The sequence below is a fragment of the Nerophis lumbriciformis genome, linkage group LG15 (genome assembly GCF_033978685.3).
Source record: "Nerophis lumbriciformis linkage group LG15, RoL_Nlum_v2.1, whole genome shotgun sequence".
NCBI lineage: Eukaryota > Metazoa > Chordata > Actinopteri > Syngnathiformes > Syngnathidae > Nerophis > Nerophis lumbriciformis.
The window spans coordinates 27,336,838-27,360,871 of NC_084562.2; the positions used below are offsets into that span (position 1 = coordinate 27,336,838).

The 24,034-nt window shown below is 40.0% G+C and overlaps 1 protein-coding gene across 1 annotated transcript in view; it reads right to left on the reverse strand.

Moving 5' to 3' along the window:
• rbm26 (RNA binding motif protein 26) overlaps positions 1-24,034 on the reverse strand; it is a 55,548-nt gene extending 31,514 nt beyond the window's left edge. Inside the window, exons 1-11 of the mRNA XM_061974692.2 lie at positions 23,476-24,034; positions 16,543-16,661; positions 16,334-16,455; positions 11,842-11,933; positions 11,494-11,753; positions 7,552-7,827; positions 7,236-7,475; positions 1,603-1,743; positions 1,220-1,360; positions 361-469; positions 102-261 (exon numbers count right to left, since the gene is read on the reverse strand). Coding sequence (XP_061830676.2) covers positions 102-261; positions 361-469; positions 1,220-1,360; positions 1,603-1,743; positions 7,236-7,475; positions 7,552-7,827; positions 11,494-11,753; positions 11,842-11,933; positions 16,334-16,455; positions 16,543-16,661; positions 23,476-23,534 — 1,719 coding nt within the window. The 5' untranslated portion in view covers positions 23,535-24,034. The remainder of the gene's footprint in view (positions 1-101; positions 262-360; positions 470-1,219; positions 1,361-1,602; positions 1,744-7,235; positions 7,476-7,551; positions 7,828-11,493; positions 11,754-11,841; positions 11,934-16,333; positions 16,456-16,542; positions 16,662-23,475) is intronic.

Here is a 24,034-nt window from a genome sequence, read left to right on the forward strand (position 1 = left end):
CATCCGTGTTGATGTGCTCATCGCCGATCAGTAAGTAGACCGATAAACCGCAGCATAAAATAAAGAAACTTAAGGATGTTTACCTTTAAAGGCTGACCCACCTGAAGGTTGACGATGGTTCCAAACTTGCTGAAATGATCATTGAGCTTGCTGATGTTGTTGAGCTCGGGAGGAATTTGCCGAACCAGCAGCTTTGTGTTGGGGGAATTGAACGGGCCTCTCCTGTAGTAGCCCAGGTGGTTGGGCTTGTTATAGTTAGGCCTGGCAAAAAGAAAAGACTTCATTGAGGATACTTTGACAGAAAGATCAAATCCATAGTTGTGCTGAATCATTATAATTTACTGGTCACTTTGTGCGTACTTGTCAAACCAAGGTTTCTTGTGCAAAATGCCTCCATCATGTGGACCAACTGGTCTCTTTCTTAGGCCAGAGTCCATCACTATCCTCATACTGTTGTTTGGGACCTTGTCTGGAGAAGAACACAGAAAGACAGGTCAATTCTGGACAAGGGCACATTCAGACAGCTCAAATTTTTTTTGTAAAACCAGACAACTAGGAGTGTAACGATTCATTTTAACAAGGATTCGATTCCATATTTGTGGTTGCCAACACAATTCAGGGCCAATAGATATAAATATTTTTAGAAAGATCCGAAACGATTCAGTGAGTGGAAATAGATTCATTAACTTTTGTGTGAAATAAACTGCAGGTGAAGTTTCCTACATTCCTGTTATGTCTTGTAATGGAATTATGTATGAACTAATTATGGATACAAACAAGTAAATAACAATTAATGGCCAATGCATTCACATCTTTTTTTAATAAAGTGCAACCAACACTTTAGGTTAAAGTAAGAAAAGGAAACATTTTCTGCTCACATTTGAAACATTCATGTTATTTCAACTTTACGTAAAGTCTGCCGTCCTTAAAGCCAATGTTTTCTTTTCTAGTATCGATAAAATCAACTAATTACCTTTTAAATCAATGTTAGATCGATGTATATCTTCTGGAAGGCCTACTAGCAGAGCAGAGATTGATTTACTCGTATTTAAGGAATATAAATCGCTATATCGATCAATCGTTACACCCCTACAGACAACTGAGTTTGGAAATGAACCTGCACAAAAAAAGCATTGCTACTGCATTTAAAATATTACAAACATCATTAGACGATATAGCACTGATGACATCTTCATAAACGGACTGATACTTGGCCTACCTCTCTGTGGCTGGTCCACATCCCCCATTGTGAGACCAATCAGGTTGGGCCTCTGGGCATTGACACGATGGCGGTACATTGGCCTGGAGCTGATGGTGATGCTGGGAGCCTCAGGATTATACACGTCAGTCTCATAGGTGTCTGGTTAAGAGGAAGACATCTTCACTGCTCAATACGCTGAACGTTCGCAATATTCACTACAATATAAAACTAGTAATCACAAGGTGTCTACATGCCAAATGTTCAGTTGTCATTTTATCTACTTTGTTTGAAAAAGTTACTTTCCAAAAGTGAAACTGACAGTGTTTTAACAACCACACATTTCCAGGAATGCCCTGGAGGGGAAGTTCAGTACTCCAGGTAACAATGATTGTGACACTAACCTGAGGGGAAAAGTGGTGCTGACATTGGAGGCACCGAAGAGCGCATTCCAGAAGTGACAATGGTGGGAACAGCACTAGTAATGGAATTGGGGGGTGCATCCATTCCTGATGGTTGAAGTGGTGGAAGAGGAGGAGGTGGTCCTGACAAATACAGGAAAAAGTTTTTATTGGTCTGAAACATGACCATGTCCCTTTATACTGAAAAGGCTGCAGCTAAATTGCTGGGTTGCATATGACGTCACATGCATTTTATTTCTAGGCATCTTAATTCACATGATGGTCAAGCAGCTTGAGCGTAGCATTATAACAAATGGGATTGAGTGTAAAGTTTGAGCAGAAAATGTTGTATTGCTGTTCTGTTCTTGGGTGTTCCAGTCGCTCAAATAGAGAATGCATAAAACGGCAATGAAAATGCATAAAACGGCAATGAAAATCGTAGGGAGGAAAGAATATGAGCCTATACAGAGCATCTATGAGCAGGCAGTTAGGAAAAAAGCTAAGAAAATGATTTCCAACTCACAACACCCACTCTTTCCTGAATATGGAACCCTGCCATCAGGGAGAAGACTCCGGGTCCCACTATGCAAATCTAACCGCCTTAAATTATCATTTGTTCCAGCCTCCATTAAGCTGACCAACAATGTGCAATAGAATTTTAATACATAGGTTAGCACTTTTTTAGCACATAGCACTTTAGCACATAGCACTTTAGAACTAAGCACTTTAGCACACAGCACTTTATCCATGAGCTCTAGTGCAATGCACATTGGTACTTTATCTTTATCTCCATACTGTAGATTTTATGCCTACATCAAAGTGCCACCTATGTCTATCAAGCTCCATGTTCTGATGTTTAAATGTTAGTTGTATGGTTGTGGTTGTGTCTGTGCTTGTGTTTTTGTTCTGTTGTTTTTGGGTATGTTAAGAAAGCAATGATGCACTGTGCCCAAGACAAATTTCCCCGCGGGGACAATAAAGTTGAACCTTGACCTTGACCTTGAGAGATAGGAAAGAGTATATTGTGTGGCTATTTATTTTAATCATCTAAAAAAAAAGATTTAAGTGCGCTTATAAGTACTTTTTGAGCACATTCAGCAATACCGCATACCTGCCAACTTTTGAAATCAGAAAAACCTAGTAGCCAGGGTCCAGGGCAAAATGATTATTAGCATTCAGACAGGTTAAAATGTTGCTAAAACCATCACTGTTTGGGCAACGACAAACGTTGAAAGTTTTCCACTTGTATCGCTAGCAACGGCATTAGACTTGTGTTTTTTTTTGTCCCAACGTGGTCTTTTACATGGCTAATTCCTCCGTGTCCGATCAAAAAATCTTGTCTGCACAAGGTGCAATTCGCGTAGTTTCACCCTTTTTGGAACGGATAATTATTCCCGGATAGGCTTTTGAATATTCTTCACGGAATGACTGCAGTTTTCTTTTCGGTTTAAGACTCGTTTGCGATTTTTCTCCGGCTGATTCCATGATCGTTCGCTCATTTGGAAACAATGGCAACTGTATGGCGTCACATTAGTGCCAAAAATCCGAGCGCATAAAAACTGTTATCGCGCGCTGATTCTCCACTTCTTGCGCGCGCGCGCGACACCATTTTGCGCGCGCGTGGTGCCTTTCTGCGCGCGCGCGGTGCCTTTCTGCGCGCGCGCGACGCCTTTCTGCGCGCTCTCTGTGTACTCCTGGCATCTCTCCTCGCGCTGTCATGTTTCTTTTTGGCACTTTGGGGGCGGGTATGCTTGGACGGCCCCTTCTTTCTGATTGGCTGTGAGCATTTTTCATATGACCAATCATTCTCCAGTGTAGCAACGTTGTAGCCATCTTACTTCAGACATCTAGCCTCAATCATTACATTGATGTCAATGGTACATGTACTACTTAAATTACCATAACTTGCTCGATTTTCGACCAATTTACAAACGGTTTGCCTTGTTACAAATCTTATTACATGTAGATATGACATATGATGCTGTTGAAATTACCTCTTTCGCTTTAAAAAAAAAAAATGACTTAATTGTGCCACATAGTTGTGTAGGGTCAGTGTTAGTCAGTTCTCTGATTATTTTAAACTGTTTCAGAATACATTATTAAAAGCTATTTTTAACATTTTAAAAACAAAATTCAAAGATTATTTCATTAATTTTATGGCTGAATCAAAAGAAATTCCATAAATTAGAAAACAAATGTTCAAGAAGAAGTGAAAATATAAAATAATGTTATGGTTGGATGTTATTGCTGGTGGACCAGTTCTGGCTGAAAGATGTGATTATGGTGTTTGTTGTCTTATTATTTATTTGGGTCACATTTTGTATTACCCTGTATTGTGTTTATGTGGTATGAAATAACCTTCATCAGCGCGCGACATTTTTTTTATCCACTTCTACCTCCGTAAATCTTGATACATATTGACGATGACCCGCCCTGCTATACTTCTGATTGGCTCTGAGCATTTTTCAGCGTTTTTCGCCTGACCAATCAGAAAGAAGAGGCCGTCTAAGCATACCCGCCCCCAAAGTGCCAAAAAGAAACATGACAGCGCGAGGAGAGATGCCAGGAGTACACAGAGAGCGTGCAGAAAGGCACCGCGCGCGCGCTAAAAGGCACCACGCGCGCGCAAAATGGTGTCGCGCGCGCGCACGAAGTGGAGAATCAGCGCACGATAACAGTTTTTATGCGCTCGGATTTTTGGCACTAATGTGACGCCATACAACTGGTGCCTCGTGCTTGGCAGCGGTGCTATAAATAGCCTCGCGCATGGCATTCGGAATGGCTCGATAGGAAGTTACGGGAAGCAGTGTCGATTGTCATTGTTGTTACGCGATTTCGTGAATAAAACTTTTTAAAAAATATATATTTTTAATTAATGAAAAACCGTACTTTTTATCACTGCAACCGTAACCCGGAATAGGTTGATGAAAACCGTACTAATTACGGGAAAACCGGAGTAGTTGGCAGGTATGATACCGCGATAATATTGATAACCGTGACTATATTTAGGGCCCGCATGGCCCATTGTATAAGGACTCCCAAAGGGAGTCCTTATACAATGGGACATAAGGACCTATTGAATTTGTAAGGTTTTATTATTCTTTATTCTTTATTCTTCCGCCGCCACTTTAAACTGTAATTTGACCCACTTAACATGCTTCAAAACTCACCATATTTGACCCACACATCAGGACCTGCGAAAATTGCCTTTTTTTAAAAAAACCGAATCACCAAACTCAAAATTGCGCTTTAGCGCCCCCTACGAAAAAAAAAAAACTAGACTGCCTGTAACTCCCACTAGGAAGGTCGGAGAGACATGAAACAAAAACCTTTATGTAGGTGTGACTTAGACTTAGATTTCATAATAGTATATTCTCGGGCAAAAATCAACAGGAAGTTGGCAATTCCCCCTTCAAGACAAAAAAGTACTAAAAACAGTCACTTTTGCCTCTTTGAGCTGTAATTTGACCCCCTTAACATGCTTCAAAACCAGTGTTGGGACTAACGCGTTACAAAGTAACGCGTTACTGTAACGCCGTTACTATCGGCGGTAACTAGTAATCTAACGCGTTATTTTTTATATTCAGTAACTCCGTTACCGTTACTACATGATGCGTTACTGCGTTATTTTGCGTTATTTTTTATGTAGTATCGGCTAGAAACTGAGAAGATCTGAGTGTCGCTGCTGAAGAGGCGACGAAAAAGAGGCGCGCCGCGCGCTGTCTGTGTGTACGTGTGTGTGTGTGAGTGTGTGTGTGGGGGAGGGGGCGTGTCTGTGTCTACTATCAAGACGTCATGGCGAACCCCGAAGCCGAGTTTCTTAAAATGGAGATATTTTCAGTACGTTTCTTTTATCGACCACAAAGAAAAGAACATTTTAGCTGAATGTAAGTTTCAAATATGCTGAAACAGCGACAAAAACAACATGCTTCGACGAAGCTAGTAAAGAGACACACTCACCTCCACCTCCAACAGTGGCTGGATTTTAACGAGGCACTGCACACGTCAAGGTACACACACTCTGTCAATTCTCTTATATACTCTTTCATTTTAAACTTTTAGAGTGTTTGATTATCACATCACTCTAAATGTTTAGACTATAAAGTTCACAAACCTAAAGAGGGATACTAGTGGGCCAGGCTAATATTTCCTTTTCTCTAAACTAAGTGGGGAAATGTGTAGAGTGTTCTGGGCTTCAGACATGATTTTATTTCAGAATTCCTTGAGAAAACGCCTGGTTAGGCTTTATGTATGTAGTGTGTGCCTTTCTTGTTTTACAGCTATGTTGTTATTATGCTGTTTGTTACTTATGTATGTTAAGTTGCAGCTACTTAAAATAGTTTTGTCAATTTGTTCTGGTCTGAAACAAATTGGCCCTTTAAAACATATCTTTGTCTTTGTGTGTTGTATGTAGAGCACATTGCTTAGCAGAGTTCAATGATGCAAATGCATGTCAAGTTGAACAACAGATTGTATTATTCTCCAGTGCAATAACAGTACTAAAATGAAGGCTAAAAGGGCATTAAATGGGGCCTTAAAAAATTTAAAAAATATATATATAAGTAACTAAATAGTTACTTTTCACAGTAACGCATTACTTTTTGGTTTAAGTAACTGAGTTAGTAACTGAGTTACTTTTGAAATAAAGTAACTAGTAACTGTAACTAGTTACTGGTTTTCAGTAACTAACCCAACACTGTTCAAAACTCACCGAACTGAACACACACATCAGGACTGGCAAAAATTGTGATCTAATAAAAAAACCTAACCCCAAATCTCAAAATTGTGCTCTAGCGCAATTTTTTAATGAAACGCACAAAAAACTGCTCCTCGGATGAAAAAACTGACAAAACTGCCTGTAACTCTCCCTGGGAAGGTCGAAGAGACATGAAACCTCTATGTAGGTCTCACTTAGACCTACATTTCATAAATTGACAACCCCCAGCAAAAATCAACAGGAAGTTTGCTATTCCCCCTTCAAAACAAATTTTTTGTAAAAACCGGTCACCTTCCTTCAAAAACTATCTCCTCTGAGCGCGTTTGTCGTTTCGGCTTCAAACTAACACAGGAGAGAGATTAAACCCTTGTGTATAAATTAACAGAACAGTTTTTTAATACCTGCTCCGGTTTTGATTTTATGACCCTTCAAAGACCCGCTGCGCTGATGCTGCTGCGCTGCTGTTTTTTTAAGATGGCTGCTCAAAAGCAGGAAGCACCAACATGCCCACACAATGCAGACAAGGTAGGTACACTAGACAAAAGTCTTGGGACACTTCAGACTAAAAGTAGACAAAGGTATTGGGACACTTAGGACTAGCACCTGCCAAATACGCGGGCCCGACCAACGCTGCTTGCAGCTTTAATTTATTTTTGATTTTGTTTTAACTTGGATATTTCAAAGTTTACATAGAGTATATAGGAAAATACACGTTTATTGCATTCAAAAGGGTATACTTACATTATTATTATTTTATATCATTACATCAGTGGTAAATCAATATTGTTAACAATAATATATTTTATTGGCAATAATGTATACATAGCATTAAGAAAAATGTGTATTGGGCCCAGGCCTAACAGTAGCTCAGTTCCACTCAACACATTCTCTAATTACAAAAACAAGTCGGAATTCCTACCGGCGACCGGCGGCAGGCTTGGTGGGAGGGCGCCTGGTGGGGGTACAGGAGGCCCCAAATTCACAGGTGGCGGGTTCATGAGAGGTGGAGGTGGAAGACCTGGGGGCGGTTGGGGGTCCACACCAGGCATAGGTGGAGGTTGGAAGGGCAGCATATTGGGCAGACTGACATCCTCCACTACGACTGGGTCACTTCCATGGTCAAAGGGGCACATGTCCCCTCTCATGCAGAAGCCTTTTTCTGGAGGACATAACATGTTTGCACGTGTTTAGTGTCTGTAAAGTCCACAGCATTCACTTGTATTTGCATTTCTCACCGTCATAATCACGGCAGCGTTTTCGCTGCTGAGGAGGGGGCCCCCTGAAGGGACCGTGATCCACCGGTCGATCCGGGTGGAACGCTGACCAGCTCTCGGTTGTGTTGTTATTGTGATGGTGCGTGGGAGCTATGACCGTGATGGTGCTGCTCAGAGTCGGCACTGGGAAATGCGAGGTGGTTGCCGCGGAAACCAGAACGGTCGGCGTGTAGACGTTGACGCCTTCCAACCTGTCCGCTTGGTCTTGATCGTACTTGGACTTCCCGGAATCTCGTTCTGGAAATTGACAAGAGCGAAACAAGATTATAATGTCCAGTTTTTAAGCCTCAAAAACACGCCATTTCTGATCCAATCAGCTTCTTGTATGGAAGTATTATTGCAGCTAAATCATTTGCAAATGTGTTTCTCAATCTGGCCAGAAGTTTGGACACATTAATGGTCCTGAGATCTCAGGACCATTAATGTATATTAGTAACCTATCATTTCAAACAGGTACATTTCCAAACAAAATGAAAATAGCTAAAGTGGCACCAATTTACAAGACTGGCGACAAACATCAATTTACAAATTATAGACCTGTTTCCTTACTTCCACAATTTTCTAAAATCATTGAAAAACTGTTCAATAACAGATTAGAGAGTTTCATAAATAAAAATAGAATACTCGAAGAAAATCAATATGGATACAGAGCTAATGTTTCAACTTCGATGGCTTTAATTGAAATTACAGAAGAAATTACCAATGCTATAGATAATAAAAAATGTGCGGCAGCAGTTTTTATGGATCTAACTAAAGCATTTGACACAATTAATCACAATATTTTAATCAAAAAACTAGAACGATATGGCATCAGAGGGTTAGTCTTAAACTGGATAAGAAGTTATCTAATGAACAGGAAACAATACGTGAAACTAGGCGAACACACCTCTACAGCGCTAAATATATCCTGTGGTGTACCTCAGGGATCAATACTAGGACCTAAATTATTCAATCTATATATAAATGACATTTGTAAAGTTACAAAAGATTTAAAGTTAGTATTATTTGCGGATGATACAACAGCGTTTTGTTCAGGAGAGAACACACAGAAGATACTACAAATAATAACAGAAGAAATTAAATTAAAAAGATGGTTTGACAAAAACAGACTATTGTTGAATCTCAGTAAAACTAAAATAATGCTATTAGGTAACAGTAGAAGAGAAAGTCAAACACAAATACAAATAGACGGAATAGAAATTGAAAGAGTAAATGAAACCAAATTTCTTGGTATAATGATTGATGATAAATTGAACTGGAAATCTCACGTAAAAAATATACAACATAAAGTAGCAAGAAACACGTCAATAATGAATAAAGCAAAACATGTCCTAGACAAAAAAATCACTTCATATTCTCTACTGCTCACTAGTGTTACCATATCTGAGTTACTGTGTAGAAATATGGGGAAATAACTACAAAAGTACACTTCATTCATTAACGGTGTTACAAAAAAGATCAGTTAGAATAATACATCATGTTGGATATAGAGAACACACAAATCCTTTATTTATTGAATCAAAGATACTGAAATTCTACGACATAGTGAATTTGCAAACAGCTAAAATTATACACAAAGCAAACTATAACCTGCTACCCAAGAATATACAACAATTCTTCTCAAAAAAAGAGGAGAAATATAATCTTAGAGAGAAATGTAATTTAAAACATTTGTATGCACGTACAACGCTTAAGACCTTCAGTATATCAGTATGTGGAATTAAATTATGGAATGGATTAAGCAAAGCAATCAAACAATGTACTAATATGATTCACTTCAAGAAACTCTTCAAACTTAAAGTGTTTACAAAGTATAAAGAAGAAGAACCATGATAAACATTCTGAATTTATTTAACTCATCCATTCTTTCATTCTTTCACTCACAAACTAATCTTACCGTATTTTCCGCACTATTAGCCGCACCTAAAAACCACAAATTTACTCAAAAGCTGACAGTGCGGCTTTTAACCCGGTGCGCTTTATATATGGATTAATATTACGATTCATTTTCATAAAGTTTCGATCTCGCAACTTCGGTAAACAGCCGCCATCTTTTTTCCCGGTAGAACAGGAATCGCTTCTTCTTCTACGGCAAGCAACCGCCAAGGTAAGCACCCGCCCCCATAGAACAGGAAGCGCTTCTTCTTCTACTGTAAGCAACCACCCGCCCGCGTAGAAGAAGAAAAAGCGCGCGGATATACCGTACGTTTCATTTCCTTTGTGTGTTTACATCTGTAAAGACCACAAAATGGCTCCTACTAAGCGTCAGGGATCCGGTTCATGAAAAGACGCAATCTCTCCATCCGCACACGGATTACTATTTCACAGCAACTGATATTCCTGTGAACCGCACTGTGGATACAACGGGAGCACGTACGGTGAATATTCGCACCACAGGGAATGAGAAGTCATCCTTCACTGTGGTTCTAGCTTGCCATGCTAATGGACAGAAACTTCCACCCATGGTGATATTCAAAAGGAAGACCTTGCCAAAAGAGACCTTTCCAGCCGGCGTCATCATAAAAGCTAACTCGAAGGGATGGATGAAGAAAAGATGAGCGAGTGGTTAAGGTAAGTTTAAGTTTACGCGAAGAGGCCGGGTGGCTTTTTTCACGCAGCTCTGTCCATGTTGATATACGTATTTTTGTGATTGCACATTTGCGTACATTTTGGGAGTGAACAGAGTTGTTAGAACGCTGGTTTTTAATATATTATTAAAGTTTGACTGACCTATCTGACTGTTTTTTTGACATTCCTTTAGCGCAGTTAGATGCGGCTTACAACACCGGGCGGCTTATAGGTGGACAAAGTTTTGAAATATGCCGTTCATTGAAGGCGCGGCTTTTAACCCAGGGCGCCTTATGGTGCGGAAAATACGGTATAACAGAACTAAACAATTCCAATAGATAACATTGGTGTCATTACCTTTTTGTGGCTAAAATCCAAATTTAGCAACGGCATTAGACTTGTGTTTTTTTGTCCCAACGTGGTCTTTTACATCGCTAATTCCTCCGTGTCCGATCCAAAAAATCTTGTCTGCACAAGGTGCAATTCGCGTAGTTTTCACCCTTTTTGGAACGGATAATTATTCCCGGATAGGCTTTTGAATATTCTTCACGGAATGACTGCAGTTTTCTTTTCGGTTTAAGACTCGTTTGCGATTTTTCTCCGGCTGATTCCATGATCGTTCGCTCGTTTGGAAACAATGGGCAACAGGTGCCTCGTGCTTGGCAGCGGTGCTATAAATAGCCTCGCGCATGGTATTCGGAATGGCTCGATAGGAAGTTACGGGAAGCAGTGTCGATTGTCATTGTTGTTACGCTATTTCGTGAATAAAACTTTAAAAAAAAGAACATTTTTTAATTAATGAAAAACCGTATTTTTTATCACTGCAACCGTAACCCGGAATAGGTTGATGAAAACCGTACTAATTACGGGAAAACCGGAGTAGTTGGCAGGTATGCAATCCCCACATTTTTCAAACCATTCCAACATTACCACTTTCCACTCATCCTGGACATTCAAACTAACACTTTCCCAAGTTCCAAACCAAATTCCGGATTTCCTGGATATTAAAAACTCTTCAACATTCAAACTATTCTTACATTCATACTACATTCTGTCAGCATTTCAGTTCAACTTCAGCATTGGAGCATTCACACGCAATTCCTACAGGAGTTGCCTCATCTAGTTGCGTAGTGTCTTCCGTGGTTGGTTAAACGTACTTACATTGGATCGGTGGCTTCTGATTAAGGAGAGAGACAACGTAAAACCCGTACACAGATCTCAAACACACGTACACAGATCTGAATACACACACTCTGATTCCTATACAGACACAAAAATTTGTATATTTACAAATTTGTAAATACATTTGCTAGAATAAAACTTCCATAGTCTTACCTCTACTTCGAGAGCGGGTTCTGCTGTGAGTGGGACTCATGCTTCGGTCTCGGTCACGGTCCCTATCCCTCTCTCTATCCCGGTCACGCTCCCGGTCTCGAGTACGATCCTTGCTCCAACTCCGGCTTCGGCTACGACTGTAACTACGACTGCGGCCCCTTCTCCGATTGTAGCGATCCCGGTAGGAATCCCTCCTCGGTGGGATGCGGTCATATTCCCTCTTTCTGGTACGGTCGTCCCTCTTACGGTCGTCTGCTCTCCTGAGAATTAGAATTAAAAAAATATACAACAGGCAGCTCGAGGTGATTCAAATATTGACATCGCACAATGGAGATTACGTGTACACACCTGCCATCTCTGCTGTAGCGGGAACTTGATAGTGGAGGGCTGTTATTCACACGTCGAGGAAACTTTTTGTCACGTTCCTCTTCTCGGTTTGTCTGAACAGAGAACACAGTATGCAAGTTACCTCTCAGAAGTCCACAAGTTTGCATCCACAGATAACAGACACACACGCTCTAACTGCTGTCAGATGTTTCGACTTAAAACTGCATACAAGTCTCAAATGGTGGAAACTGGTCAAGTAAAATTGGACTTATGATCAACCATTTACACCAAGAATGGCAAACATTCGGCTTAAACTGCCCCGCGGTCCACGAGATGAGTTTGCCAATTATAAAAATGAATGGCAATTTTTCATGGAAGAACCTGCTGTTCTAAATAAATCCACAGGATGTCGCAATGGCAATTCTGTTAGGCAAGCAAACGGTTTATAGTAGGGCCATGCGAGTATGCCAAGCAAGAGGTACAGACAAAAGCGGGGCTGCGGCTCCTCCTCCTCGACATAAATGAAATATAAACCTACTCAGTGGCCCAGTGGTTAGAGTGTCCGCCCTGAGATAGGTTGTGAGTTCAAACCCCGGCCGAGTCATACCAAAGACCATAAAAATGGGAGCCATTACCTCCCTGCTTGGCACTCAGAATCAAGGGTTGGAATTGGGGGTTAAATCACCAAAAATGATTCCCGGGTGCGGCCACTGCTGCTGCCCACTGCTCCCCTCACCTACCGTCATGGTGGTGTGCAAAGCAGATGATGCGAGCGGTGCGAGGGAAAAAAAAGCACGTCAAAAGTGTGGGAGTATTTCAATAAACGGCCTAATGTTGTAGCGGCAAACAGCAGTCTCGTCAGCTGACGAGCGAGCTCGCAACCGTGGCTGCTGAGCAACCAGCCAAACCCCACTTAATAAAATTATATTTTATCTTAGAGCACATCCGCATCCCTATTCACCTAGGCAACCCCAGGAAATGTATATAATTCGGCATTATTTCGGCCAGTCGGCTTATATGATCAGAGCCGATCAGTTTACGTTCACGCGCAGCGGCGCAGGTGTAGCGAGGCGCGCTCCCGTCTCATCTGCTGGTGCGCGAGCCCGGTAATTAGACCGCTGTGTCAAATCAAGGAGTACAAAAGACGCCAGCGCAGAGTGGAAAAAGGTTTAGTTCATTACAGATAACCCAGAGTTGTGCCAAAAGTGTACCAAAACCAAAAGCTGAACGGACAGCCGGTAAGATTTAATATTTCTCTTTGTGGGTGTGGCACACCTGTTGCGCTGGTGAGATTGGGAGGGGGGGGAAGTTGTGTGCATGTAGCGTGCTTAGTCTGGAGGCTAAATACACACGGTGTTTTATGTAACTGTTGTTTAGTGTTGATATTCTTTGCTTAGTTTGATAAATGTTGGAGCAGTTTGCTTCATCAGGAGGGTGAAGTCGCTCAACTTCAAGTGTTGGATTTAACTGTGTTGGATCATTGGCTGCTGGTGAGGGCATAGAAAAAGGGGCATTTTTCTACCAGTAGACAGCGTTTAAGATTGAGTGTTTCACTGCGAAATTAATAATATATTCATATTGAATATGGATTTTAAATATGTATCTAAATAGGTGGTTAATTGGTTAGGTATTTGCATATTGGGATTTCTGTTGCATTTATCTATTGTGTTTCTGGGTTTAAATGTATTTTATATGTATCTTGGTGCATTTATGTTGAGACAATTTATTTAAAATCTGTTTTAACTTAAAGGGAAAAGATGTGTCCATTTTCTTGCACTTGTTTAATGGTTAAGAGTTTGATAGCCTAATTAATAATTGTAAATTATGGGATTGATAATTGATTGATTTTTTACAGCATGTTAATCTTGTGGTGTTTTGTCCTTAAAGGTTTTTCACCTACTAAAGAAGCTAAAGGCTACTAAAGAAGCTAAAGGCTACTAAAGGCTACTAAAGACAGCTAATGACAGCTAAAGAAACTAAAGTCTACTAACACTGCTAAAGACTGCTAAAAAGATTAAAGAAGAAAAAAGAAGCCGTTTCTTCGTTGGAAAAACTGTTGCAAACTAAAGGAAAACAAAAGGAAAAAGTAACTACAGTCTGGTCTTTTGAGTGAAATCCAGAAGCCACATTCAGCATTGGTACATCCCTTCAAGTGTGGGATAAGCACAGCGAAAAAAGCTAAACTCTTGACAGTTGTTGTATGCACACTGTGTCGAGTGGAAATGGCCTATCATAGCAGCACAACGGCTATGAAGGAACATTTGAAAAGAAAACACCCGACAGCGTTCTTGCCATCCCCATCAACTAGTCAATCGTCCGCGTGAGTATACGTTGTCATCATTACACAAAAACATGAATGTGTCATTTGTATCTGCGTTGTAAATTCATAAACTAAAACACTGTTTCGCTCTGAGAGGCGCGTTTGGCGTGCCTGTTCAGTCTTTACAAAGACGCGCTCCTCTTTAACGCCAACGTTAATTAGTTGTGCAAATACCTTTTACAACATTAACAGTTACATATACTATGTACAAACGAACAATTAACTTTCACTTTAATCATACTATCATTGTTGTGTTATTAAGCAAAATAAGCAATACTTTTACTTTTGTTGAAATGTTTACACGATTACAGAATATTTCGTTTTGCACTTTTTTGTATTGGATGTTTATCTTTATTTTTGCACATTTTAAAGCAAAATAAGCAATACTTTTACTTTTGAAATGCTTATACTATTGCAGAATATTAAGATTTGCACTGGATGTTTACTTTTATATTTGCACATTAAAAAGCAAATAAGCTACTTTTAATTTTGTTAAATGTTAAAAGTTTTAAATGTTTACATTGTTACAGAATATTTTGTCATGTTGTTGTCAATGTTGACTGAGTGGCCATACTTTTTTTTTTTGTAAATAAAAGTCATGCCTTTTGAAAAAACTGGCCAACATTTATTTTTTCATCTTCATTTTAAATAAAAAAAAATAATCGGTAAAAGGAAAAATAATCTATAGATTAATCGAAAAAAATAATCTATAGATTAACCGATTAATCGAAAAAAATAATCTATAGATTAATCGATAGAAAAATAATCGTTAACTGCAGCCTTAGCTTCAAGCACACCTGTGAAGTGAAAACCATTTCAGGTGACTACCGTATTTTCCGCACTATAAGGCGCACCTAAAAACCACAAATTTTCTCAAAAGCTGACAGTGCGCCTTATAACCCGGTGCGCTTTATATATGGATTAATATTAAGATTCATTTTCATAAAGTTTCGGTCTCGCAACTACGGTAAACAGCCGCCATCTTTTTTCCCCGTAGAAGAGGAAGTGCTTCTTCTTCTACGCAAGCAACCGCCAAGGTAAGCACCCGCCCCCATAGAACAGGAAGCGCTTCTTCTTCTACTGTAAGCAACCACCCGCCCGCGTAGAAGAAGAAGAAGCGCGCGGATATTACCATACGTTTCATTTCCTTTGTGTGTTTACATCTGTAAAGACCACAAAATGGCTCCTACTAAGCGACAGGGATCCGGTTCATGAAAAGACGCAATCTCTCCATCCGCACACAGACTACTATTTCACAGCAACTGCCTAAAGACTTTCAAAAAAAGCTGGCTACTTTCCGTGCATATTGTAAAAACAAGATAGCTGAAAAAAAGATCCGGCCAGAGAACATTATCAACATGGACGAGGTTCCACTGACTTTTGATATTCCTGTGAACCGCACTGTGGATACAACGGGAGCACGTACGGTGAATATTCGCACCACAGGGAATGAGAAGTCATCCTTCACTGTGGTTCTAGCTTGCCATGCTAATGGCCAGAAACTTCCACCCATGGTGATATTCAAAAGGAAGACCTTGCCAAAAGTGACCTTTCCAGCCGGCGTCATCATAAAAGCTAACTCGAAGGGATGGATGAAGAAAAGATGAGCGAGTGGTTAAGGTAAGTTTACGCGAAGAGGCCGGGTGGCTTTTTTCACGCAGCTCCGTCCATGTTGATATACGACTCCGTGCGCGCCCACATCACGCTGGTTTTTAATATATTATTAAAGTTTGACTGACCTATCTGACTGTTTTTTTGACATTCCTTTAGCGCAGTTAGATGCGGCTTATAACACGGGGCGGCTTATAGGTGGACAAAGTTTTGAAATATGCCGTTCATTGAAGGCGCGGCTTATAACCCAGGGCGCCTTATGGTGCGGAAAATACGGTACCTCTTGAAGCCCATGGAGAGAATGCCAAGAGTGTGCAAAGCAGTAATCATAGCAAAGGGTGGCTATTTTGAAGAAACTAGAATATAAAACATGTTTTCAGTTATTTCACCTTTTTTTTGTTAAGTACATAACTCCACATGTGTTCATTCATAGTTTTGATGTGACAATCTACAATGTAAATAGTCATGAAAATAAAGAAAACGCATTGAATGAGAAGGTGTGTTCTATATATACGTCAAAATGCCAAATATGGGCGCCGATAATAGGTCGATCTCTAGTTTTTATGACTTCAAAAATGCTACCTCATCGTTTTTCTGCTCATCTTTGTCTATCGGCTTCACCACAGCGGGAGTTTGTTCGGTGGCAGGCAGATAGCTCTTGTTGTTGACAGCTTCAAACAGCTTGTCCACAAATTGCTGGGTTTCTAGAAGAACGACATCAACACACACAAAAAAAACAAGATCAAACAAGGCCTTGAATCAAGAATTACTACCACAAACTTGATAGTTACCTTTCTGAAGAAAGACGTCCAACTGGTCAATGCACAAGGCTTTGAGTTCATTCTCAGTCTTGTCTTTCTTCACCAGGGCAACAACATACTTGGCCAGGGCTGAAGGGTCTGCTTCGCAGCTGCAGGAGCAGAACATCCACAAGGACATGTCAAAGCAGGTGACCAGGAGGAAGATGCACCATTAATCCACATGGAGGTTTAAATAACCACCAGAGGCTGAAGTTGTGTTTCCAGACATGTTGGCCTATCAGAATTGTTGCGCGCGTTTGTTCGTCTCTCGCTTCAAACAGGGAGAAAGATGTCTCACTCTGCGTTTATTCAACAGTAGAATTAACTGAACGCAGTGAGCCCTCTTTTTTGTTATTTACAATCTCTGTCTGGGTGGGGGTGCCAGCTTTACACACAGACAGCCGGCCTTGCCACTCGCCAGTGAGAAGTGCCGCAAAGTAACAATTTAGGAGGGAAAAAAAACATGATTGCAATGCAAATGTCCCGTTGTGGTAATATTTCAAATTGGATGGGCAATATGAGCCCATCAATGGATAAATAAGTGATAAGTCTAATTAGATAAATAAGTGATAAGAGTAAAAAGATAAATAAGTGATAAGTCTAATAAGATAAATAAGTGATAAGTGCTATCAGAACAGCTAAGTGTTCTACATACATGGGCTCTAATAAGATAAATAAGTGATAAGTCTAATAAGATAAATAAGTGATAAGTCTAATAAGATAAATAAGTGATAAGTGTAATAAGATAAATAATTGATAAGTGTAATAAGATAAATAATTGATAAGTCTAATAAGATAAATAATTGATAAGTGTAATAAGTGAGTAGCATTGTAGCTAACAGAACAGCTAAGTGTTCTACTTACATGGGCTCTAATAAGATAAATAAGTGATAAGTCTAATAAGATAAATACGTGATAAGTCTAATAAGATAAATAAGTGATAAGTCTAATAAGATAAATAAGTGATAAGTCTAATAAGATAAATAAGTGATAAGAGTAAAAAGATAAATAAGTGATAAGTCTAATAAGATAAATAAGTGATAAGTGTAATAAGTGAGTAGCATTGTAGCTATCAGAACAGCTAAGTGTTCTACTTACATGGGCTCTAATAAGATACATAAGTGATAAGTCTAATAAGATAAATAAGTGATAAGTCTAATAAGATAAATAAGTGATAAGTCTAATAAGATAAATAAGTGATAAGTCTAATAAGATAAATAATTGATAAGTGTAATAAGTGAGTAGCATTGTAGCTATCAGAACAGCTAAGTGTTCTACTTACATGGGCTCTAATAAGATAAATAAGTGATAAGTCTAATAAGATAAATAAGTGATACGTCTAATAAGATAAATAAGTGATAAGTCTAATAAGATAAATAAGTGATAAGTGTAATAAGTGAGTAGCATTGTAGCTAACAGAACAGCTAAGTGTTCTACTTACATGGGCTCTAATAAGATAAATAAGTGATGAGTCTAATAAGATAAATAAGTGATAAGTGTAATAAGTGAGTCGCATTGTAGCTAACAGAACAGCTAAGTGCATACCTGCCAACTTTTGAAATCAGAAAAACCTAGTAGCCAGGGTCCAGGGGCCGCAGGCCCCGGTAGGTCCAGGACAAAGTCCTGGTGGGGGGTTCAGGCTTCGCCCCCCGACGCAAAATGATTATTAGCATTCAGACAGGTTAAAATGTTGCTAAAACCATCACTTTTCTATCAGTCACAGTGACTTTTCAAAACAAAAATATTACAGCAAAAATCATATGGGTTGATTGACATGTTTATTCTGTAAGCTAACTTCAATAGTTTGAAATTATTTTGACAGTTAATGCCAGTTATCCTGTCAACCTTTCACAAGACTTCAATTTGTTAATTGAAAGTATAAACACTTTTTACAGTAAACAAATGGTAAAACAGTACTAAACAATTCCAGTAAAAAAAAAATTGGTGTCATTATTAACTTTCTGTCCAAGCTTGTATAATCTACTGCCTTGTTCAATTGTAAAAAATATTCTGTGCCTAAAATTCACATTTCTATCACAATTATCATACTGTAAACATGGTAAGCTAACTTCATTAAAATTAATAGTCCTGTCAATAGCATGGAATTACAATTCAAATGTAGTTTTTTTGTAAGCCTTTCAAAAGAATTCAAAATATGAAAAATTAATGAAAATTAATTTAAGCCATCAGACACTTGAAAAGTGGCACATCACATCTCTAATGTAATCATTTTAACTTTTCAACAGAAATAGCACTGCAAAAATATCAAGGACATACTTCTGTATTTTGGTAGTTATGCTGTCAACATTTAACAAGATTTCTTCAACTTGGACTTGAAAGCATAAATAGTATAAACACTTTTAACAGTATAACAGTACTAAACAATTCCAATAGATAACATTGGTGTCATTACCTTTTTGTGGCTAAAATCCGAAAAACGTTGAAAGTTTTCCACTTGTATCGCTAGCAACGGCATTAGACTTGTGTTCTTTTGTCCCAACGTGATCTTTTACATCGCTAATTCCTCCGTGTCCGATCGAAAAATCTTGTCTGCACAAGGTGCAATTCGCGTAGTTTTCACCCTTTTTGGAACGGATAATTATTCCCGGATAGGCTTTTGAATATTCTTCACGGAATGACTGCAGTTTTCTTTTCGGTTTAAGACTCGTTTGCGATTTTTCTCCGGCTGATTCCATGATCGTTCGCTCGTTTGGAAACAATGGCAACTGGTGCCTCGTGCTTGGCAGCGGTGCTATAAATAGCCTCGCGGAATGGCTCGATAGGAAGTTACGGGAAGCAGGTCGAATGTCATTGTTGTTACGCGATTTCGTGAATAAAACTTAAAAAAAAAAAATAATTTTTAATTAATGAAAAACCGTATTTTTTATCACTGCAACCGTAACCCGGAATAGGTTGATGAAAACCGTACTAATTACGGGAAAACCGGAGTAGTTGGCAGGTATGTAAGTGTTGTACTTACATGAGCTCTAATAAGATAAAATTGTGATAAGTGTAATAAGATAAATAAGTGATAAGTCTAATAAGATAAATAAGTGATAAGTCTAATAAGATAAATAAGTGATAAGTCTAATAAAATAAATAAGTGTAATAAGATAAATAAGTTATAAGTGTAATAAGATAAATAGGTGATAAGTCTGATAAGATAAATAAGTGGTAAGTGTAATAAGATGAATAAGTGAAAAGTGTAATAAGATGAATAAGTGATAAGTGTAATAAGATAAATAAGTGATACGTGTAATAAGATGAGTAAGTGATAAGTCTAATAAGACAAATAAGTGATAAGCAGAGGTAGGTAGTAACGCGCTACATTTACTCTGTTACATCTACTTGAGTAACTTTTGGGATAAATTGTACTCCTAAGAGTAGTTTTAATGCAACATACTTTTACTTTTACTTGAGTATATTTATAGAGAAGAAACGCTACTTTTACTCCGCTACTTTTACTCCGCTACTTTTATCTACATTCAGCTCGCTACTCGCTACTAATTTTTATCGATCTGTTAATGCACGCTTTGTTTGTTTTGGTCTGTCAGACAGACCTTCATAGTGCCTGCGTTTCAACAAATACAGTCACTGGTGACGTTCACTCCGTTCCACCAATCAGATGCAGTCACTGGTGACGTTGGACCAATCAAACAGAGCCAGGCGGTCACATGACCTGACTTAAACAAGTTGAAAAACTTATTGGGGTGTTACCATTTAGTGGTCAATTGTACGGAATATGTACTGTACTGTGCAATCTACTAATAAAAGTTCCAATCAATCAATCAAAAGTGTGAAGGAAAAAAGACCATTTTTTATTTCAACTGTACATCCCGTCAAAAGCCTAAAGACTGACTGCACAGTTCCTGTCTTCACAATAAAAGTGCCGCTCCATCACGCCTGCGCTTTCAAAATAAGAGTCTCCGAAAGCCAGCGCAAACAAGCTAGCAAGCTACGGAGTTTGCCGCCAATGTATTTCTTGTAAAGTGTATAAAAACGAATATGGAAGCTGGACAAATAAGATGCCAAAAACCAACCACTTTCATGTGGTATTAGACAGAAAGGAGGAACTTTTTTTTCTCCTCCATTTGAAAACGTGGACGTCACCAGCACTACTGTCTGATTACAATCAATGCAAGTCATCAGAATCAGGTAATACACCAACTTATATTCTTGTCTTCATGAAAGAAAGGAATCTATATGTTAAACATGCATGTATATTCATTAAAACACCTTTAACATGTAAACAAAAACGGCAAAATAAATAAATATAAATTATATACTATATATATCAATGTATGTGTGTATATATTAGAGATGCGCGGATAGGCAATTTATTTCATCCGCAACCGCGTCAGAAAGTCGTCAACCATCCGCCATCCACCCGATGTAACGTTTGATCAGAACTGCACCCGCCCGCCATCCGCCCGTTGTTATATATCTAATATTAATTTAAAAAAAAAAAAAGGGTGAAAACTACGCGAATTGCACCTTGTGCAGACAAGATTTTTCGATCGGACACGGAGGAATTAGCGATGTAAAAGACCACGTTGGGACAAGAAAACACAAGTCTAATGCCGTTGCTAGCGATACAAGTGGAAAACTTTCAACGTTTTTCGTCGCCCAAACAGATTCTTTGGATGTGATAAATGCCGAAGTTTTATTTACGGAGGCAATAATTGAGCATGGACTTCCAATCGCACTGGCTGATCACATGGGACAGTTAATAATGTAATGCAACCTTTAAAAATCATTACGCGGTGATCGCGATCCCAAAAATAAACTTTTCTTGCATGATAATGTCCAGAAAAATTCGCTTTATATTACTATAGAGTCCTTTTAACGAATGAGTTTGATGGTTTATCACAAACCTTAAATGAAAGAAGTCCTTTGTTCTCCTGCAGCATGGCCTTGCTTCGTGTTTGGTGCGCCATCCTGTCGGCTGTATTTCACAGCACGACATACTGTTAAAAGTGTTTATACTATTTATACTTTCAATTAACAAATTGAAGTCTTGTGAAAGGTTGACAGGATAACTGGCATTAACTGTCAAAATAATTTCAAACTATTGAAGTTAGCTTACAGAATAAACATGTCAATCAACCCATATGATTTTTGCTGTAATATTTTTGTTTTGAAAAGTCACTGTGACTGATAGAAAAGTGATGGTTTTAGCAACATTTTAACCTGTCTGAATGCTAATAATCATTTTGCGTCGGGGGGCGAAGCCCTGAACCCTCCACCAGGACTTTGTCCTGGACCTACCGGGGCCTGCGGCCCTTGGACCCTGGCTACTAGGTTTTTCTGATTTAAAAGTTGGCTGGTATGGTGAGGTTATAAAGCTTTTGCCTGTTAAAGAAAGGAGACTGATCCAATGGAGCACAGACTTGCGCGTGCCACGCTGTCACGACCCAGACGCACACCAGTGCGCAATCATATGGGAGCCGCGCTGAGCGCACCTCCAAGCGCGTCTCGCTGCCGGCGACGGCCAGGTATGGGCCCACGCTCCAGCGCCATCCATTTTCAGGGCTAGTTGATTCGGCAGGTGGGTTGTTACACACTCCTTAGCGGGTTCCAACTTCCATGGCCACCGTCCTAGCTGCTGTCTATATCAACCAGGGTGAGCCCCACCCCTTTCGTGAGCGCACTGCGCGCGGAGTGACCCCTGTTACGCGCCCCCGGCAACAGGGGTGGCAAGCAGGTAAGCTGCGCGGGCGGAGCGCGCGGAGTGACCCATGTTACGAGCCCCCGGCCACGGGGGTGGCGGGCAGGTAAGCTGCTTACCTGCTGCGCGTGACGCCGGCCGCGGCGAAAGCGGACGAGGCGGGGTGTCGGTGCGGTGGGCGCGGTGGTGACCCTGGACGTGCGTCGGGCCCTTCTCGCGGATCGCCTCAGCTACGGCTCCCGGTGGGGCCCTCTCGGGGGAAGGGGCCTCGGTCCCGGACCCCGGCGAGGCGTCCCTTCTCCGCTCCGTAAAAGTGTCCATCTCTTTTTCTTTTTTTTTCTTCTGTTGTGGCATATGCTGCAGGTGCCTGCTCGTTTTTCGTATGTGGGTAACAACATTTAACTATGTATATATATTTCCCAATTGGTTTAACTGCCACCCGCAAAAAAAAAAAAAAAAAAAAAAAAAAAAATCTAATTAATCCGCCCGACCCGACCCGCGAGCGGATAAAATCTTTTTTTTTTTTTTTATTTCATCCGCCCGATCCGCGGATAATCCGCGGACTCCGCGGTTGTGTCCGCAAACCGCGCATCTCTAGTATATATATATATATATATATATATATATATGTGTATATATATATCCATCCATCCATCCATTTTCTACCGCTTATTTCCTTTGGGGTCGCGGGGGCGCTGGAGCCTATCTCAGCTACAATCGGGCGGAAGGCGGGGTACACCCTGGACAAGTCGCCACCTCATCGCAGGGCTATATATATATATATATATATATATATAAATATATATATATATATATATATGATCTGCGATGAGGTGGCGACTTGTCCAGGGTGTACCCCGCCTTCCGCCCGATTGTAGCTGAGATAGGCTCCAGCGCCCCCCGCGACCCCAAAGGGAATAAGCGGTAGAAAATGGATGGATGGATATATATATGATATGTGTGTGTATGTTACTCATCAGTTACTCAGTACTTGAGTAGTTTTTTCACAACATACTTTTTACTTTTACTCAAGTAAATATTTGGGTGACTACTCCTTACTTTTACTTGAGTAATAAATCTCTAAAGTAACAGTACTCTTACTTGAGTACAATTTCTGGCTACTCTACCCACCTCTGGAAATAAGTGATAAGTGTAATAAGACACATAAGTGATAAGTGTCATAAGAAAAATAAGTGCTAAGTGTAATAAGATAAATAAGTGCTAAGTATAATAAGATAAAGGAGTGTTGTACTTACATGGGCTCCAGTGTTTGGGACAGCCATGTTTTCAAAGCATCCAGATTGTCAATGATCATTTTAGATCAAGCTGAAACTTTTGGACGCACCACGGCCAGAGTCGACGCCACTGGAGGGACTACTATATGCTACCTGGAGGGACTACTATATGCTACCTGGAGGGGCTACTATATGCGCAGGCCTGGGAGAATGAAAGGAAGCAGGCCTGGGAGAAAGAAAGGAAGCAGGCCTGTAAGAATGTCAGACATTAAACGGAGTAAGTTAAGAGTTAGATAAGTTATGGTTTAGCTGCAAGTTAGCGGCAACTAGGCTGGCTAAGCGCAGGTTGCAGGCCTCAAACGTGCTATCGAGCTCTGCCGCTTTAATCGCTCCAGAGCCACGTCTCCGGCGCACCTGCGAGTCAAGCCTTTATAGCAGCTTGACGGTCAATTGGAATTAAAAAAGAATGATTTAAAAGGCGAACAAATGCGCGTTGAAATTGTCACTTTATTGACGCTCCTCGCTAGCTAACGTGCCGAGCTGACTATTTACTTCCGCTTGAGATCTCGTCGCCAACTCT